The sequence below is a fragment of the Neopsephotus bourkii genome, unplaced genomic scaffold (genome assembly GCF_033783945.1).
Source record: "Neopsephotus bourkii isolate Nb327-2 ecotype Australia unplaced genomic scaffold, CSIRO-AGI_Nbou_v1 NB_593, whole genome shotgun sequence".
Lineage (NCBI taxonomy): Eukaryota > Metazoa > Chordata > Aves > Psittaciformes > Psittacidae > Neopsephotus > Neopsephotus bourkii.
The window spans coordinates 1,642,037-1,660,414 of record NW_026901094.1 but is presented as its reverse complement, the minus strand read 5'-3'; the positions used below and the strand labels follow the sequence as shown (position 1 = coordinate 1,660,414).

The 18,378-nt window shown below is 45.5% G+C and overlaps 2 protein-coding genes across 3 annotated transcripts in view; one reads left to right on the top strand and one right to left on the bottom strand.

The window, feature by feature from the left end:
* Positions 1-18: 18 nt before the first annotated feature.
* TPRG1L (tumor protein p63 regulated 1 like) lies at positions 19-4,085 on the top strand. The gene is made up of 5 exons (XM_061351643.1): positions 19-237; positions 331-422; positions 1,144-1,320; positions 2,053-2,206; positions 2,757-4,085. Exons 1-5 carry the CDS (start codon positions 49-51, stop codon positions 2,949-2,951), a joined length of 807 nt encoding a protein of 268 aa, XP_061207627.1. The 5' UTR covers positions 19-48; the 3' UTR covers positions 2,952-4,085.
* Positions 4,086-4,765: 680 nt separating this feature from the next.
* WRAP73 (WD repeat containing, antisense to TP73) overlaps positions 4,766-18,378 on the bottom strand; it is a 50,877-nt gene continuing 37,264 nt past the window's right edge. The window contains exons 2-13 of one of the 2 annotated variants that reach the window (XM_061351640.1): positions 17,956-18,070; positions 17,344-17,496; positions 16,689-16,805; positions 10,656-10,728; positions 9,707-9,810; positions 9,018-9,104; positions 8,065-8,199; positions 7,896-7,973; positions 6,704-6,809; positions 6,023-6,148; positions 5,194-5,385; positions 4,766-5,107 (exon numbers count right to left, since the gene is read on the bottom strand). In XM_061351640.1, the coding sequence (XP_061207624.1) occupies positions 4,998-5,107; positions 5,194-5,385; positions 6,023-6,148; positions 6,704-6,809; positions 7,896-7,973; positions 8,065-8,199; positions 9,018-9,104; positions 9,707-9,810; positions 10,656-10,728; positions 16,689-16,805; positions 17,344-17,496; positions 17,956-18,024 (1,350 nt within the window). In that variant the 5' untranslated portion in view covers positions 18,025-18,070 and the 3' untranslated portion in view covers positions 4,766-4,997. Of the gene's footprint in view, positions 5,108-5,193; positions 5,386-6,022; positions 6,149-6,703; positions 6,810-7,895; positions 7,974-8,064; positions 8,200-9,017; positions 9,105-9,706; positions 9,811-10,655; positions 10,729-16,688; positions 16,806-17,343; positions 17,497-17,955; positions 18,071-18,378 lie in introns of those variants that run through there. The other variant, XM_061351641.1, reaches the window with a different exon arrangement.

The following is an 18,378-nucleotide window of genomic DNA, read 5'->3' as shown; positions in this document are numbered from 1 at the left end:
CGGTGCCGGTCCCGCCCCGGAAGGCACCGAGGGCCCGGCACGGCCGCGATGCTGCAGCTCCGGGACGCGGCCGAGGGCGGCGAAGGGGACGGCGGCGGGGACGGGGGCAGCCCCGCGGCCGCGGTGCTGGTGCCGGGGGAGGCCGGGCCGCTGCTGCCGCCCCGGCAGACGCTGCGGCCGGTGTCGGTGCGCACCGCGACCCGCGGCGGCCGCCTGCGGGAGTACTTCGTGTTCCGGGTACGGCCGCGCCGCCGAGGGGGGGGGGGAGCGGGGGGAAGCGGCGGGGAGCGGCCCCGGCAGCCGGTAACGTGTCCCCCCCTTGCCCCGCAGCCCGGCACCATCGAGCAGGCGGTGAGCGAGATCCGCGCGGTCGTGCTGCCCGCCGAGGACGGGGAGGTGCAGAGCGTCTGGCTGCTGGCGGAGCGCTGCCCCCCCCCCCCCCCCCCATGGCCTTCCCTCCATCCTGCCCCCCCCGGCTCCCAACCCGCACATCCCCGCTTTGCTCTGCTTTAACTGCTCCTGGTTACCTGCAGAACAGCAGCCCCGCAGAGGCCGAGGCTGGCTGCATCGTGCTCCTGTCCCCATGCAGCCCAAACCCACCCAAGGGTGAGATGAAGACCCTGAGTTAACTTGCTCCAAAATCCTATGCCCCTAAGAGTTAAAACATAATCTGCTCCTGGGTTGCCCTAACATTGAGACTGTATTATAGCTGTGATGGTTCAGCAGCAAGTAGAGGTAAAATCTTTTATCCATGAAATGTGAAGAAACAGACAAGGTTTTCTGTGTACAGGCTGTTCTTACAGAGGAAAAGGCTGTCAGACCACACACGTAAAGGAAACTTTCCCCTGAGCATGCACCACTGCAGTTAATTCAGCCAGCATGGCAGCACACTAATGGTGTGGTGTTAAACACTCTAGCACTGGTGAGGGCTCATCTGCCCTGTTTAGGAGCATTTGTTCTCAAATAGCACCTCCAAATCCTCAGGCTTACTAAGAAAATCAGAGTATTCCCTTTTGTGACACTCCTGCTCCTGTCGGACTTGCTGACTCAAAGCAAAGGCCCTGATGGAATGGGTTCATTCTCCTTTGTGATTCCTCTGCCCATGACCAAGACCACTAAAGCTCAGTCCTGTTGCCTTGCCAGGATCGATCACTGGAACAACGAGAAGGAGCGTCTGGTTCTCATCACAGACTGGTCCCTCCTCATCTGCAAATACAACTTCATCAGCCTGCAGTGCCAGCACGTGACGAGGATCGCCCTCAGCGCCGTCGATACCATCTCTGTCGGGCAGTTCGAGTTCCCATCTAAGTCTCTGAACAAGTGAGTTGATGCAGTAACGCTGCAGTGGGATTGTAACTCCTGTTGTCACTGTGATAAGTCAGAGCTGTCAACCTTTGCCCCTCCCTGATTGCTGGCCATGGCTGAGAGCTCTCCTTTTGCTCACCTGACTTCACAAACTATTGCTCAGCCTTACTGTAAGACCTCGGAGTAGCTGCTATTTTGCAGGGGCAATCAGCAGTTATATTAAAAGCAAGTTGCTCAAGGACTTTCAACGTAAGATGAGCAGATTTGGGAGCAGAATTTCATTGCCATTAATATTCAAGGCCAGGCTGGACAGGGTCTAGTGGAAGGTATCCCTGCCTGTGGCAGGGTGTTGGAACTGGCTGAGCTTTAAGGTCCTTTCCAATCCTAATGTGATTCTATGTAGTGCAGGGAGTAGTAGCAGTAGTAGTACCACCTTAGCATTACTAGAAAGCCATGTGTAAATGTCAGGTCATACATCAACACAGGCTGTTACAGGCAGTGCAGTTCAGATGTTGGGTCCTGGGCATCTAACAAGCATCACCTTCTTGCCTCTACCTTATAAGAAGGTATCTTTGCGTATTCCAGAGGCCAAATTCTTCTCTTACTGGTCTAGAGAAAACACTTACTACCAAACTTGTATTTCAGCTTCCAGTTCTAAGTCTGTCTGCTTCAGACAGCACGTTTCCAGCTAAACTGGCCTCAAAGAGTCCAGTCTCACCCTGTTACTTCTGCTGTCTTCAACATCAGGCGAGAAGGTGTCGGGATTCGAATTCAGTGGGACAAGCAGAGTCGCGCTTCCTTCATCAACAGATGGAACCCGTGGTCCACCAGCATCCCATACGTCACCTTCACTGAACACCCCATGGCAGATGCTGATGAGAAGGTGGCCTCCCTTTGCCTGGTAAGGAACTGGCCCCTCCTGCTCTAGATGGGTTGTTGAGCTCCTAGGCTGGGCATAACTTGGATGATTTTGGAGAGATACAGCAGTTAGAGAGAAGCAGTTAAGCCAAAGAGATGGATCCTTCTCTGATTTACCCAACTTCTAGGACTAACAGCTAAATAAACAGTTTAATTGCTGACTGCAAACCTTCACTTAGGTGGTTCTCCATTTTACTTGCAATAGTTGCTTTCCCTTAAAACCAGAACACTGTAGTAATCTATGGTCAGCACATCAGTGATAAGGGCAATTAGAAATAAACAGCATTAAGTCACTGGTAAATCTTTACACATCTAGGCCATGCATTTCAGTTACACATAAATAGTGTCCTGGTATTAACTGTATCATGAAGGTTAAATGTCAGAACATAAAGTTTATCATGGCATGGCATATACATAATGACAGCAGTGGCATTCAGCCCTTACAAGTCAATGCAAAGGCTGATGAGCACTAGCTGTTTATCCAGCAATCTTCAAAACAAAGGAAAAACACCAAGGTGACTTTTTTCTTTCAGCTGGAGAACTTCAAAACTCAGCTCATCCAGGCTGTGAAGAAAGCCCAGAAGGAGTCTCCATTGCCAGGAAGGGCAAATGGTGTGCTTGTGCTGGAGCGTCCTCTGCTGATTGAGACCTACGTGGGATTGATGTCCTTCATCAACAACGAGGCCAAACTTGGCTACTCCATGACAAGAGGCAAAATTGGATTTTGAAACTCATCATGGGGCATGTTTTCAAGGGCAAGTGATTTGGTATGGGGCTGGGAGAGCAGCAAAACATCAGATAATCAAAGTGAGGAAGTCAGGGGAGCACGAGGAGGGTGGAGAACTGGAGGTTCATAGGAGGCCTGAGTTGTTCTGAGAACACACAGGCCAGGTTAATCTGACACAGGTAGTGTCACTCATACCGTGTATTGGATTTGCACAAGGCTAGCTAGCAGCAGTTATTTTTCATTTCTAACTATGTGTTCTTCTAACTAAATGTTAATTAAGGGCAATGGGAATCTGCAACAACCACTCTGCAGTTTCCAAGACACAGCAAGACATTCATGCCATGTTACAGCTGTCTCCCTGTGAGTGCTGTCAACCACTGCAGTGTGCTTGGGCTTGATTCACATTGTTTAAAGAGGTGGTAGTGGTCACAGTTCCAGGTACCTTAGCACTTAGATTAAGGCCTGTGAAGTCATCCTGTAGCTAAACAGTCAGCTAACAGTGTTAAACCCCCCTGTTGCATCGCTCAGAAGCAGTCCACACGAGCTATGCCTGAATAGGACTTTATTGGCTTCCTAACTTGTTGTGTGTGTGCTTGCTGTAGCCACAGAATAAAGACTTTATTGAGAGAATATTGCCAAAAGCCCTTGCCAACACATCTGCCTTCAATGCTATTATTTATAAAACTGAAAAGGAATTCTATTTTGATTAGATTTATATTCTTAGCAGTTTTTCTTAAGTCTGGGAGAACAGCAGGGCAGGACTCATCCTGGAGCCCAGTAAAACTTTGGTGCTAACCTTGATTTACACTTCACCTAATATAGATGTCCAGTAATGAAATGCAGAAGCAGCATAAGAGACTGCAAAAGCAATTGCGCCCGAGGTTACTCTGACCACCTCTTCCATTGCGTGTGACCTTCTAGGTGTGCTGTTTATCAGAGCATTTCTCTGCACAACTGCAATGCTGAATAAATGCTGTGCTGCAGTGGTAGCTTTTGGACTAAGATGTGCTTTTATGAAACCTCTGTAAAGCTGAAATCATGATGAAATGCAACAAGCTGCATGCCCCTCAATGCATTTTCTATGATACCTGTTTAATTATAATTAATCTTGCAGTAAAGTTAAATTTTAACTCAATTTGATTGTTTTTCTTCATTGTGGGGAGACTGAGCTGTGAAATTAAGTAGCAAAGAAAAAACATGCAGTAAACTCCTCAGCAGTGGGCTCCCTTCCTCTGATGGATCCACCAGCCAGCTACATGGGTTACAGAGACAGGACAGAGCAACTGCTCTTTCCCTGCCCAACCATCCACTCCTATCTGGCATTAGGCAGTTGGGTCAAAAGCTCCCATTTCAATTGCCTTTAGTGCATCATTCTAAAGTATCAGTTATGATCCCTCTTATTAAGTATAGTAAATCTATGGTAGACCAGGTGCAATTATAGTCACCTGTTAATACCTTAGTCTGGAAACTACTGCAATGACTAGAAAGGACTTGATTTGCTTCTGAACACAGAACTTGCTCTGCTTTAACACTAATTGATTCCCTAGAAAGTGTGTTCCTGGTGTATCTACTTCCGTTACAGTATTTAGTTCTAATACACCAGAAAGATCTGTTGTCTTACCAGCCTGGATTTATTGGTGTGTGCAAGTAACTGTCTTCTTGTGCTAGGATTAATCACCTCACTAATAACAGAGAAACGGATTTCAGGATGGAGTTAGAGTCATTGCAAGTCTGTAACTATTAAAGCATTTATTAGAAATTATAAAATTTAAATAGCTATACATTATATACACACAGCTATAGTTTTAGGTCCAAGAGAAAGTTCAAAGACATAAGTACTACAGTTTTCTTGCAAGCCACATCTCATTCTCTACACACAGTTGCTACATCACTTCATTCAAGTGCAATCACAGTACTTCACACACTGGAGTTTGGGTAGGCTCCTTCAATAAATAATCCATAAATACAAGAACTCACACTGGGCAAAAAGGTTTGGCCCCGTCCTCATTCCTCCTCAAGCTTGTGAGCAGTTTAATGCACAGGGTTGTTACTTTACCTCTTCTCTTTCCAAGTAACAGACACAAAAGTTGTCCTTACTTAGAAGTACCATGGAGTCTCCACTGGAATGCCAGGACAGAGACACAATTGGGAAGTCACCTACAGAAACAGATCAGCCTGATAAGTGGGAGAATAGTTAGTTAAGTGAAGGTGCTGATGGCTTGTGAAGCTCCCACAGACCTTACCTTCCACTGGGACCTGCACAGACACACAGCCGGCTGCAGACCACAAGTAGACATTACTATTCCCTGTGCATACAGCCAGGCGGGGTTGTCGGGGGTCCCACTGGAAGCACTGGATGGCACACAGCTGCTCCAGGACTACAAACAGCTTCAGCTTTTGAATGTCCCAGATCCAGACAGCATTAGGAATGTTATCTGTTGGAAAAGGAAAAGGTAATCATGTCAATACCCAAAGGATAAAAAAGTAGTGCGGTCTTTTTACAACACGGGCACTACTGATGTCTAACACAACACAAACCATTTGGGTACACTATGGGTGTAACACCACTAAAGTTTTGCCCAGCACTGCCTTCAGTTTTGCCTTGGAAATACTGCAAACAGGATAAAAAGTGACTTAGTTTGTCTTCCAGAACCACAGCTTCTGTGACACAGACACAGGCAGCCCTTTAGGAGCAGAGAAGGGAAAAGGTTCAAGTTAAATCAATGACTCTCACCATTTGAGGTAATCAACACCCCCTACTACAGGTTATGAAGAATTCTACCTTTCAGTAAACACTGCTGTAAATGGAGGAGGAAAGTTGCATCCTTCATTTTCTAATACAGCAAACTCACCTACATTTGAAGAGATATAAAAAGCAACCTACCCATTAAATACAAAGCCAAGGCCGAGTTAATGCACTGATGAGCAGCTCTGGCAGCTCACAACACTATGTACACTATAAGACATAGGCTGAACTTCCTCTGTAGTTGCATGTTTGCACAGCAGAGCTGATTTCAAACCCCACATGCAGTGAGTAAGTTCTCTCTCCAGTGTAGGGCAGCAGGAACTCACCATTTTTGGTAGCCAGGAAGCAGTTATCCGGACTGAATGCCAACATCCCGATGCCCATTTTGGGATTTGCCCGGTCAGCAGCTGGTTTGACATGGTGCAAAGAGAGCGGCACCTCAGATACAGCATCTGGAATTTGAAAGAGAAGTAATCAAGCCTGAATGGACAAAATCTTTACATTCCAACTGTTAAGCACTCCTTATTTCTGAGATGACAGGGCTGTATTTCACTCATCTCCAAGATGTTCCTATCAAAAAACTTCCTCTGTCTTGAGATAGTGCATCTTCACATACAGAGTTCCATGAGAAAAGGCTGGAAATCCAGGCAAGCCTGGGATTAAACTAAAATAAAAAAACAAACAAAAAACAGGGGATCAAGTTTTCTACCTTTTTGCTACTATTTCAAACACCAATGCAAACCACGGGTGATTTACAGCACTGCAAACAGTGAATAAAGAATACTAGTCATCCATTGCCTTCTACAGTATCCTGCTGATCTTTAACATGCCTTCAAACCACCCTGCAGAGAGCAGCCCCTCTGGCAGTGTGCAGCACTGATTCACTGCCCTTCAGAGCACCCACCAGAGCCATTCAGTACCAAAGGGGCAGAGTTCACCTATAGCGCTTACTCCTAGAAAGACTTAATGTGGCAAACTCAAGCATCTTGTAGTAAACTTTGGCTTACATTTACTTTGTGTGCTGAAGAGAGAACTAGCCAATGCTCTTGTTGGAGGGAAAGAAAGTCTCTCTGTTTCAACAGATGGGGATTTCTCCACTTCTTTATACACAATCTACAAAGAAACAAGTGAGAGTTCTACAGAAGGGCCTCAGAGAATTTGAACATGGGCTATTACCAAAGCATTCATATCCCATTATCTCATTTGTAAGCGTGTTGTGTCTCAGCACCCCCTGGTTCACCACCAGGGCTTCAGTAGGCAAATACCAAACTCAGTGAATCATCTGCTGTTTGGAACCATGATCAGGAAAACACTCCTGTGATATATAAATGAACCTTGAAGTCTATGAAGAGCGAGTCTGCCAGAGCACACCTCATCTGTTATTCCCAAGAGCTAAAATCTGGCAGCACAATAAATCACCTTTATTACAATGGGAACATCAGTTTCATTTCTGCAACAAAGACGAGAAGTTTTGCTGAGGTGCATTCAATGGATCACTCCTCACTTCTGGTTACAGGCATCACTGGAGTCATGGGAACATTGCAGACTTCCAGTCTGCACACGTGAAGTCTCCCAGGATATCTGTGCAGACACAAGCCTGGTCTCCCTCTGCAGCAGCACACAGCACTACTACACTGTGTTCTTTTTACCTTGATGGATGGGAACAGTTTGTGAGGTTTGGAACAAAAGCCAAAGCTCTCTGCCTGCTGCCAACTACCCAGAATCTGTTGGGCCCTGCACATACATGTATGCAATGGTAAAAATAAACCCTGATAGATGTTTACAGGAAATGCTCTTTAGGTGAGCTGGAGGAGCCTGTACACACAAGATGTAGATCTGACCACAATCCAGGTCCAATGCTGTTTAAAGTCATGAACAGTACAAAGCCGAGACAAATCTCTCCTGTTGTATCCCTGTCTGCCATACTCTGCACATGCACATCTGTAATGTAATCCCCATCTACATCAAAATACACTGGCATGTGACAAGGCACCTGAGAATCCGTGAGTGCCAAAGCTGAGGGGATCGTACACACGTTCTCCAAACTTGAAAGGATTCCTCTCTTACATCCCCAAATTTTAATGGGATTTTCCAAGCCCTTTACATATTAGAGGGGAAAAGCAAGGTCTCCAGAATGACATCTCTGGGATACAAACAGCAGCACCAAAGCACTGCCGTGGATTCCAGATCCATACTTACAGTCTTTGTGTTCACAACAGTTGCTGGATGCTCAAACTCTGTGATCTTCTTCCAGGTTACATGGTTCAAGATACGCACCTAGTTGTGGAAAGCATTGCAAGATAGAACCAGTATGACAAAGTTCTACAAATGGTTCAGGTACCAGAGAGAAAGTAAACTTATTTGTTACCTTTTCATCATAGCTGCCAATTGCCAGAAATTGACTGCTGGGACTCCAGGCCACTGATTTAATGCCGAGTGACCATTCATAAGCCCGATACGTGGACAGCAGTCTGCCGTCGAGGGAGTACAGCAGTATTTTATACTGAAACAGAAATGGATTATTCTGAAGACTAACAATATTGTTTAAAGTCATAAGCAGCTAAAACCATTCCTTCCAAACTCTCCCTCACTGAAAGGCAGCAAATTAAATACAAAGGGGCTGGCCTCTTATCTGTGATTTCAGACAAGAGGCTTGAGGCTCCCAGCTTGGCTCTTCTGGCTCTCTCAGACCACAGCCACCCTGTCTCCAAGAGCACAAATGCCACACTGAGCCAGAGCAGTGGCTCCTCCAGCCCACCACTCTCCAACACCATCAGCAGGTGACACTATGGAAGACCCTCATCCTCCTTCAGCATCTGCCAGCCCTCCAATCCAGGATGTTCCAACCCTGCCCATTCCCAGGGCTGTTTTGACCACACAGCCCATACAATCATGGCCACCAGAGGCTGTTTTCCTATACCCAGATATTCACCTACTCAGAGCAGAATGACAGCAACTTAGATATTCCTTGCTAAATGTTTGGGTCAGTATTTAACTGAAGTATGATAGTAGGAACCTCAGAGCAGAATTCCTTTGTTATTTCAGTAACAGCTTCTGCACCACTTTCAATCAATTTTTTTTCAAGCTAAATCAGAAAGCCAATAAGATAATTTGCTGTCATTGAAGATTTACACAACAGTTTGCCATACACTCATGAGAACATCCATTACCTATACAAATGTAGCAGTTAAAATGGTTCAAGTTCAGCTTTCACATTTAAAGGAAAAGAAATAAAATTAACTATTTTAGTTAGTGCTTTATACACAGCAGGTAAAACTCAACTTTGACCCTCCAGGAATACAACCATTTTTTTCTCCATACCTCCAGACACGTATCCCACACTGCCAGGACACAGCCATTAGGAGCCCATTCAATCCCAAACAGATCTTGGGTTTCAGTGTCAAAATGCTGTCCCCAAAAGAGAAAACACAAAGCCATTTGAAATACTGCGCTAACAAACACTGTTGCATCTGACTGAAAATCCTCAGTTTTATGCTATTAGGTGCTACCACAAATGCAAGAGAGCCATGCTAGCATGGAAACAGAAGTGTCTGCTTTTGCAACAGTATGCTGAATTCCCTGTTTCTTTGATTTCCCTTTACAGAAGAGGCAAAAACTTGTTATACCTTAAAATGAATGTAATTTCATAAGGAAGGAAAAGTAATTCCACTGAATCAGTCAAGAAATCCAGCTAGGCAAATTCCTTGTCTCAAAGACCAGTACAGGATCATCATGGAAGTGCTTGGGAACACAACAAGCATTTAATGGTATTTCCCAAATCACGCCATCAGTTTCTAAGGAGCCCCAGGACTCCTGAGCCCAAGGTGATATCAGGTACAGAGTAGATCTTATTAGGTTTTAATATCAGATCCATCCAGTCCTCTACAACATGCTAGTGTGCATCCTTCACAGCCTAAAATCAAGCTACCAAAGTGACCGAGTTCAAAGCAGCCAGCACGCAACACATGCTTGTAGTTTACACACAAGGGGAAGACAAGGATGTATCTTACTCTCAGTAGCTGCCAGTCACTGCACACAAAGATGCTAATGAAGTCCTTGCAGTCACGTCTTTCTGCTACTGCCATGTAGCGGCCATCCTTAGTGAAAGCTATCCCTGCAATGAGACAAAGTTAATTAAGAAAATGAGAGTGAAAACATGACAGAATAGCTGACAACTCCTCCAGGAAGAGCAATCACTTCCAATTCAAAGGATAAATGAAAAGAGAAGGAAAAAACATCTTCATAGATCATATTAACCAAAATCAAGGCAATGCATACTGTCACTAACTTCCTTGTGTCACAGTTCTTCAGCTTTCCATGTGCTACTTCTAAGGACACAGCTTCAGAGCTACTGCGAACTCCAGCATGCTTCAAAACCCTGTGTTTGATTACTGACAGACAGTTGTTATATAAAAGCCACAGATTTGAAATAAGCAGTTCATTAATCTAAGCTAAATGGATTAGTTATGCAACCATTGGTACTCCACAAGCTTCCAGGCATCGGTCCCCATCCGCTCTTATTTTATATGGGATACCTAATTGTTTGTGTCATACACGGGATACAAGCCTCAGGCAGGATACTGCTAACCACAGCTATGTGGCTAAACAGGCCTGACACAGCTTCCCTTTAAAATCTTTTCATGTGCAAGAGATGGCAAAAGCCACTTTGGATTAGTGTTTTCATCACCAGTGCATCCAGCTTCATTTGATGTCTTAAAAAGGATCCTTCAGAGGCAAATGCAGCAAAGATGTAGATTTGAAGAACAGGCACATGGATTGATGCGTTCACAGTGAGAGCGTGACATCCCCAGAGCACATCTTTGTGCTGGCAGCCAGTGGAACACGGAAGGGGGCCAGGGCCCACCCCAAGACCTGTTTTTTGTCATTACCCACCACATTCCTTTTCCCTTTCTGACATGTTAAACAATACCATTCTGGTGTTAGATATGTGCCACCTACCCTGCTGACAAGCTTTGGGATACTTGATGTAAGATACAGACTTGGTACACAAGGACCACACTGTTATCCGCAGCTGTCAAAGAAACAATGACAAGGAAGTATGTGTTTAGTTCCGTAGATAAAAAAAGGTAAGTAAACAGAAACCAATAAACCTACTTCAGGCACACAAAATAAATCAATGTACCCTCTGTGATTAAACTTTGCAGCTATTCTATGTAGCTTAAACAAAGCCTGAGAAGCAAGGGTGATGAATTCTCCTCTCCCAATTCCCTTCAGGTAGCAGGTTACTTATTGCAAATCACCATGACACACTGGACACAGCAGAGGGGTATACAAGATGCGGAACACCAATATGGAGAAAAGCTCTTCATCAGCACAGAAGTTACTGATAGTGGCATAAATCTAGCTACATGTATCATACATAGGCACTCTTCAGCTGGAAAAAAACCACAACAGTTTCATCTCAGGATCTAGAAGAGAGGTGAGAAGTTTCTTGAATTTAAGAGTGGATGAAAAGTTATAGCAACTTAAGAACATTGTACCTCTTGGCAAAGAGCTACCAGGTATGAAAATGTAGCTTTATTTTTCAACTCTTAGACACACTCTGCTTTGACAGCTGATTTCTTTTGCATTTTGCTCTTCCTTCCTCAGCGATACACCCAATGCATCCTACATCCTTCCTGAAAGCAGGAGAAAAGAACCAAAACATGCCACGCAAAGCAAGGCATTAAACATGATGTTTGGGGTATTTCTGGAGGCCTGTGCATCCCTAAGCCACCCAAACAGCAGAGAAGGCAGTCAGCTGCAAAAGAAGCCTCTCCACAGCTCTTCAAGGTCACAGCCCACATTCTGGAAGCTCTGTGTTGCCATCTGCAGATTATTCAATTAAAAACAAATACTTACTCTCCCTTAGCAACGGCAGCCCCACCAGACATATGTGCATTAATCAGGATGGCATGTGAATCATTTATAGCTGCAGCAACGAATGTTCCCAGGATAGTATTTTTCTTGTGGTTTCCTACATGTTATTGCACCGAGGTAAGAGATTCTAGGAGAGATGCAGGTAAACCTGTTTCTCCAAGAAACCATCTTTCCCAGAACTATTGAACAACAAAACTAGCTCAGATTCATTACACAGGCAGTGCTGAAGTCTTACCTATCACTGCATCCCAATACTGTATCAGATGAATCATCAGCTTCACCAGCACCCTTGGGAGGAAGTTTCTGCTATGCTTCTTTGCATGTTTGTCCTCAATGCGCATTTTCCTTCCCTGAAGTAATCAACATTGCTCAGTGGTGACAAGGGATTCTCCAGGGCAGCATCCTATGCCACTGTTCTACCTGGTAATGCTACAGACCATGTGTTTCAACAGCCCTCAGAGGTTCTCTCTTGCTGACACTACCATTTTGCTAGACAGCACGACTCCCACAGTTGACACGGTGTTCAAACCAAGCTTCAGAATCCTCATAAGCACTCTGAAGATGCATGAAGTCCCAAAGCAGAAAAGCTGCTCTCCCTACTGCTTTCTGTACACAGAAGACATTTCTGAGATTGTAGGAAAAGAGGAAATAAATAGTTCTTTAATTTATTAAAGGAAAGAGCAGAGTCAGGTCAGATTCCTGCCCACTTCTATCCAAAGTTAGAGAAGGTATTGCACCCTATTTCACCCAGGGTTTATTATTCTCTTTATTTCATAAGTATGAAATTACCGCTAAGCATCTACAGTGCCTTTAAGTTTATCAGGTCCTAGGGGAACCCTTGAGCTGAAGAACATTAATCAAGTTTTATCCCTGCGACTGCTCACTTCCGGACCCACAGAAATACAGCACTGTTAGTCTGCTCCTCATGCAAGATTTACTTTAAAAATACCAACACAATGCCTACTCGCATTCTTCTAGCACAACTGCAATAGTGATATGCTGCTTGCTCCTATTAATTGCAGCGTTAAATGTACTTGCTGCTGTTCCTCCCCCGACCAAAACACGCAGCCTACACAACACACATTCTGCAGCCACTTAATACAAGCTTAGCAGCTGCAAGCTTTGAATGCTGAGGTCTGCATTGTAATTTTTCCCAACAAAGGCATCCAAGTTTACACTTGTGCTGCTGCTTGGCCTCAGGATCAACTTACCTGGCCTGCTCTGTGTCAAGCACTTCTACCCCAGCCTGTGTTGGCTGACTCCGAGGCAAAACCTCACCACTCACGTCAAGCTCAACTGTGTAGGAAGAGAAGAATCTCTACAGGTGTGAAGCTGCACATGATGTGCAGAGCTCTCACTGTAACCTCTGCATTGTCTGAGACTCAATCAGAGACTGGTTTGGGTTGGAAGGGACCTTAAAGCTCATTCAGTTCCAAGCCCTGCCACAGGCAGAGACACCTCGCACTAGACCAGGTTGCTCCAAGCCCTGTCCAACCTAGCCTTGAACACTGCCAGGTCCTCCATTTGCTGCTCAGAACCTTCTCTAAAAGGATCAAGTTTTGTAATTCCCCAGAGAAGACACTGATAATGGATTCCCTGTTCATTCTCATCACATTGTACTTAAAGGCTGAGCATGTGCTTCACCAACACAGACAATCCTTTGGTAACCAAAGCACTTCATCTTCAGACTTGATCTCCATCAGTCACAGGACACTCATAACTACTAAGAAGGTCCTCTACTCCAGTATCTTTCCTGAAAAGGCTGCAAGCTGGTAAGGGAAGCGCACAAAAGCAAGGCAGATACCACCAATATGCTCTGCCCTAACATCCTTACAACCTCTTGCCCAAGTTACAGAGCAGGAGCCTGAAGGTTTTTCCTTGTGTTAGAAACACATAAAAGGAAATTGGTTTGATTCAGCAAATCAAATCCCCAAAGGATTCCCTTCAGCTGTTCTATTTGTGTGCACTTCAGCATCTATAAACTGAGGAAGTTACATTAGGTGCTTAACCTATGGACTTCACACCTATATTACACAGATTAACAACATGCTTACAATTAAACTGAGACAAAAAGGGAAAACCTTCATATTCCCAACTGGAATTGAAACATTCCATAATCTGGCCCAACATAAACTAGCCTAAAAGTGATTATTTCACAGCTATCAGATATGAGACAGAAACATATTGCATTGAGTTTGCATTGCTCTTATTTGCTTTTCTCAGGGACTTTGTGAAGAAGATACAATTGCTTTCACAGCAGGAGACCAGATCATGGCCAGCCAAGCCTGCAGCACTGAGCACTGAGGGGTGCTTTCTCTTTAGTACAGATCCATTAAGTGACATTGTCAAACTCAAATCCTAATGATAACAGTGTCTGAGAAGTTTTCAGCTGTTGTTTTGCAGTGGAAAAACAAACCAAAAGCAGCAGCATTTTTAAAATAGCCTAAAAACAGCTGAGAAATAAAAAGTATTTAGATGGTAACGTGATAAACAGTCTCCAGTGCTGGGTTCAGGACTACAGTCCAATGTTGACAGCTACAGGCAGGTGTAGGACTGGTGATTTTCAATGGATAAAAACACACTTTTAAACAACCTTGCATCTCAAATGACCATCAACTTTTGTCCCAGACTTGACTGGGTCACAACGCCTCTTTACATAGCAGTGTCTGTCAGCACTGGATTTCAGAAGATTATTCAGAGCACATTCCTCGACAGAAAGCATTTTTCAACCACTGCAGCCATTTACAGTTACTAAGGATTAGCTCCAATATACAAAGAAACACTTATTCCCCCTGCTGCTGTAGTTTGAAAGAAGCTCCTCAGTGTTCAGTACCTAATGCAGAACTGAAGTATATGTAGTTTATATTATGGCTCTTGAAAGAAACACTCAGTGCTGCTGATCTTCACACTATTTATCACAAAACATGAGTCACAAGGAAGAGGATCCATTTGCTTCCTCCACATCTTTTATCTGCAGCTCACAAAGCTCTACACATGTCTGTAAGTTCAGGCACTGTAACTGGAGAGATACATGGTACAACACCTTCCACAGAACACACCAAAAATGTGGAAACTTTTGGAAATCAACTAACTAGATATACATACACTTCTGCAAATAAGCATGGGGAAGTCCTCTGTATCTGTAACATGGTACTGTTAAAAACAGTTCACCACCAAGTGATCAGAGTCTGTGTACTCCCTCCAATAAGGCTGTACCACTTGGCTGCTCTGTGTATCATGCTGTTTATTGCAGCAATTGTGTGAAGACTTGGACAGGTACCTCTCCCATACAATATTATGTGTGTTGTGTAACAATTCTAGGACCCCAAAACTCCCACATTATTATTACAGATCCATCTCCAATAAAATGATCACATTTGCAGAGCTGTATTAATATTAAATGCCTATAGAGCATTGCTGCCCATCTCAAAAGGCTGAACAGAGACAAAATGGATTTTGGAAACATGTGCTGCACTTGAGTTGATGCACACCAGTCACATCAGAAAACCCACAGCATCATTCACTGTAACACTGACCACAAAAAAACTTGACTGCAAGTCAGCTGAAGAATCATTTCCTGAAGCATTAGTAAGTGTGGGTTGCTGGAAATAAATTAGCACAACTATATCCTTTAAAATATTCTAGGAATAGGGAAGTTTTCTGGGAGTTACAGTGGAGCTCGCATATTGACCTGAAGAATTGCAAGTATGAGTAATTACTTGTGCTACTTGAAAGCATCAGGCAACCAAAGTCTGGCTGATAGGGAAGCCCTAAGCCCTCCGAGCAATCACTGTATTCAGTAACATATATAATACACCAATATTAAATGTCCTGACAGTTTCTGTCTCAAGCACTACTCCATCTGTCCCACAAGACTATGGATTTAACAGAGAGAGAGTAAACACAACTCAGACACCAGCATAACCCAGGCAGCTGTCTGACAAAAGCTAATTTAGCAACCTGTTTACAGCTGGAAAGAAAACTTATCCCAAGACAGATGCCAACTTGGCAAAGGCTTAATGAAATCCTTTAAGGTCAAACCAAGTTCTGTTGGAGGCAATAAATACTTGCTAGTCCACCCCCACATGCACATGCCACAAGATACTCACACTTGTAGCACATAGCACCAGGCTGCAGTGGGGGTTACTGCCTACACCTCTCCCTGACTGGCAGGGGATTTAGCAACTTCAGGCTGAAGTTCTGAATGAGCTCTGAAACTCGTTTTAGTTGACATCAGGATGACTCACTGCTAGGAAAATTAAGGCCTAAATTCATCACTCCTCATAACCCACTGTCTAAAGGGGTAGGGGAATGGAACAAAACTGCAAATCTTTACCCCAGCCAGCACTAAACATCCTTGCCAGACAATTCTGCCACGTGTAGTTCTTTGCTATTCTTCAACCATTCATCATTGCACTGAACATCACCAATCACCAGCTCTAATTCAAAGACCACAAACAGCAGAGTCAGACTTCCTCTGGCCTCCCAACAAACCCAGTGCCCAGAAGCCACATCTGACAGGGATACTACCCTAGGGTGGGTTCCAGAACAGGGCTCTTCATCAATAAGCACTAATAAGCAATAGAGTCTATGATTCTATGAGGTGTTTTAATCTCCCAAGTGGTTCCACGAACAGCAGCCCAACTCCTATATGCCAAATCAAACAGTTATGAAAGTATTTCTCTAAACTTCATCTCATACATCAATAAACCTAAGATCATATTTTCAAATTACACAGACTCTTAAATGTTGATGGTTTGGAGCTTTATTTGGTTTTGCCTGAGCCTTCCCTGAGCGATGAACAACACATTTGATTTCTAAAATCGTTTTGATGAATACCAGTTACCCCTGTGCTTTCCTCAAACATATAATTTTACCTTCAAAGCCAAGTGCTCACATTCTAGCTGATCATCAGAAGCAAGAGGATAAAGTGTTAACAGAATAGCTACCATCTACACTGGAATTAACCTAGATTACATACATGGATACAGGAAATCTATATCCATGCTCTTCACCACCATCACAGCTTTAAGAGCTTTAGGTTATTTTAAGAGGCAAAGTGCAGACAGTAACATCTGATACCAGGCAGAGTAATCATGACTTCACACTCACATGGAACTCGGTTGTGTTGAGAATGTGACGACCATCCGGACTCCAGCATGAGGCCACCAATCCTGCTGACCCCTCGTCTATCTTACAGTGCCAGTCCGGCTGCTCTAGGGACCAGACCTAGGTCAGAGAGGAAACCAGAGAGGCAACACTGGGAACCAGCAGCTCACCACCCCCTCTGCTTGTGAGCACACACTACAGCAGCAACGAGGTTCCGCATCGCACATCAGAGACGTCAGGAAACCACTGCGAGCTGTGGCCATGAAGGACTGGCGCTGGATCCCACTACAAAAGTAAGCCCCACAGCTCTGTGTGCTTATACAAGTTGTAGAGTAAGGTGGCTTTTTAGCTGTGACAAATTCTGAACTTAAACCAAGTTTTAGTCCATTTAACAAGTGTGAATGTATTTATTTCCTACTGCACTGAAAGCTGGTAAGCCAGACTTCAGCTTTGAGTTTATTTTTATTCTAAAATGAATTTGTTTTCAAACTAAGGCATTTGTTTTAAAAATAACAGCATGCTTGGTTATCCTCAAACCCTGCATTACCAGGAACAAGGTCAGTTGCTGTAGCAATAACCCTGCAGTGGTTATCAAGAAACTTGCCCAGAGCACACACGAACCCCAAGCAGGAACCCCCCTGCCCTGTTTGGGTCTTACCTGCACAATCCCTCGCTTGTACATGGCACACAGTATGAACAGCGAGTCGGATGACCACTCTATGTACTGGATCTGGTCCAGGCACGTGTACACATGGAGGATCTGCAGGCTGCCCGCATCCCGGACAGCCAGGCGGTACTGCATGCACGATGCCTGGGCAAGAGCAAAGCCAGAGCTGAGCTGGCCTCAAAAGCCACAGCTCCCACTGCACCGTGCAGTGCTGTGGCTGGTTTAGGGCTAATTTCGGAAGAGCTCCAGTAGGAACAGTTAAAGCAGGGGGAAAAGGGGGTATGTTAATACATGGAATCCTCACTTTATCACTGCTCATAACTACGACTTTATTAAGTAACCGCAGTCTGGTCACCATTATAAAGGCCCCTGGCCACTAAAAGCCCCCCAGCAACCCACCGGCCCCACGCACACGCTTGTCCTCGTAGGACCAGCGGCAGCATCGCTCCCCGCACCATCCGGCCTGTGAGGACAGTGCTCACCGGGCCTCCCCGTACCACACGAACCGCGCCGACTCCACGGCTGCGGGGGGAGCCCGGCCCCAAGGCCCCGCGCTGCCGCTTCACCCGACGCTCCCCTCAGGCCGCGGTTCACGCTACTCACCAGGCAGCGGCCGTCCGGGGAGAACCGGCCAAGGAGCCCCGAGAGCTTAAACAGCTCTGAGAAGTTCATGGCGGAGCCGGGGCGGCCGCGATTCAAACCCGCCCGCGCCGCCGCCACGGCACCGGCCCGGCCCCGGCCCGCGGCGGAAGTAGGGGAACGGGCGGAACCGGACCTATCAACACCCAATCATAGCGGGACAGCGCTGGCCCAACAGCCAATCGAAGCAGGGAGGGCGGAACCCCAGGGCACGCCGGGAGTTGTAGTCCTAGTGCGGCGCGCTCTGCGCGGGGTCGGCAATTAACATGTAAATGAGCCCCTAATGAGGCGCGTAACGGTGAGAGCCCCCCATGGCCTCAGCGAGCCCCCGCGCTCAGCGAGCCCCCCCCCTCCCGGCGCTGTTCCGCGGGCAGCGTCCCGCGCCCG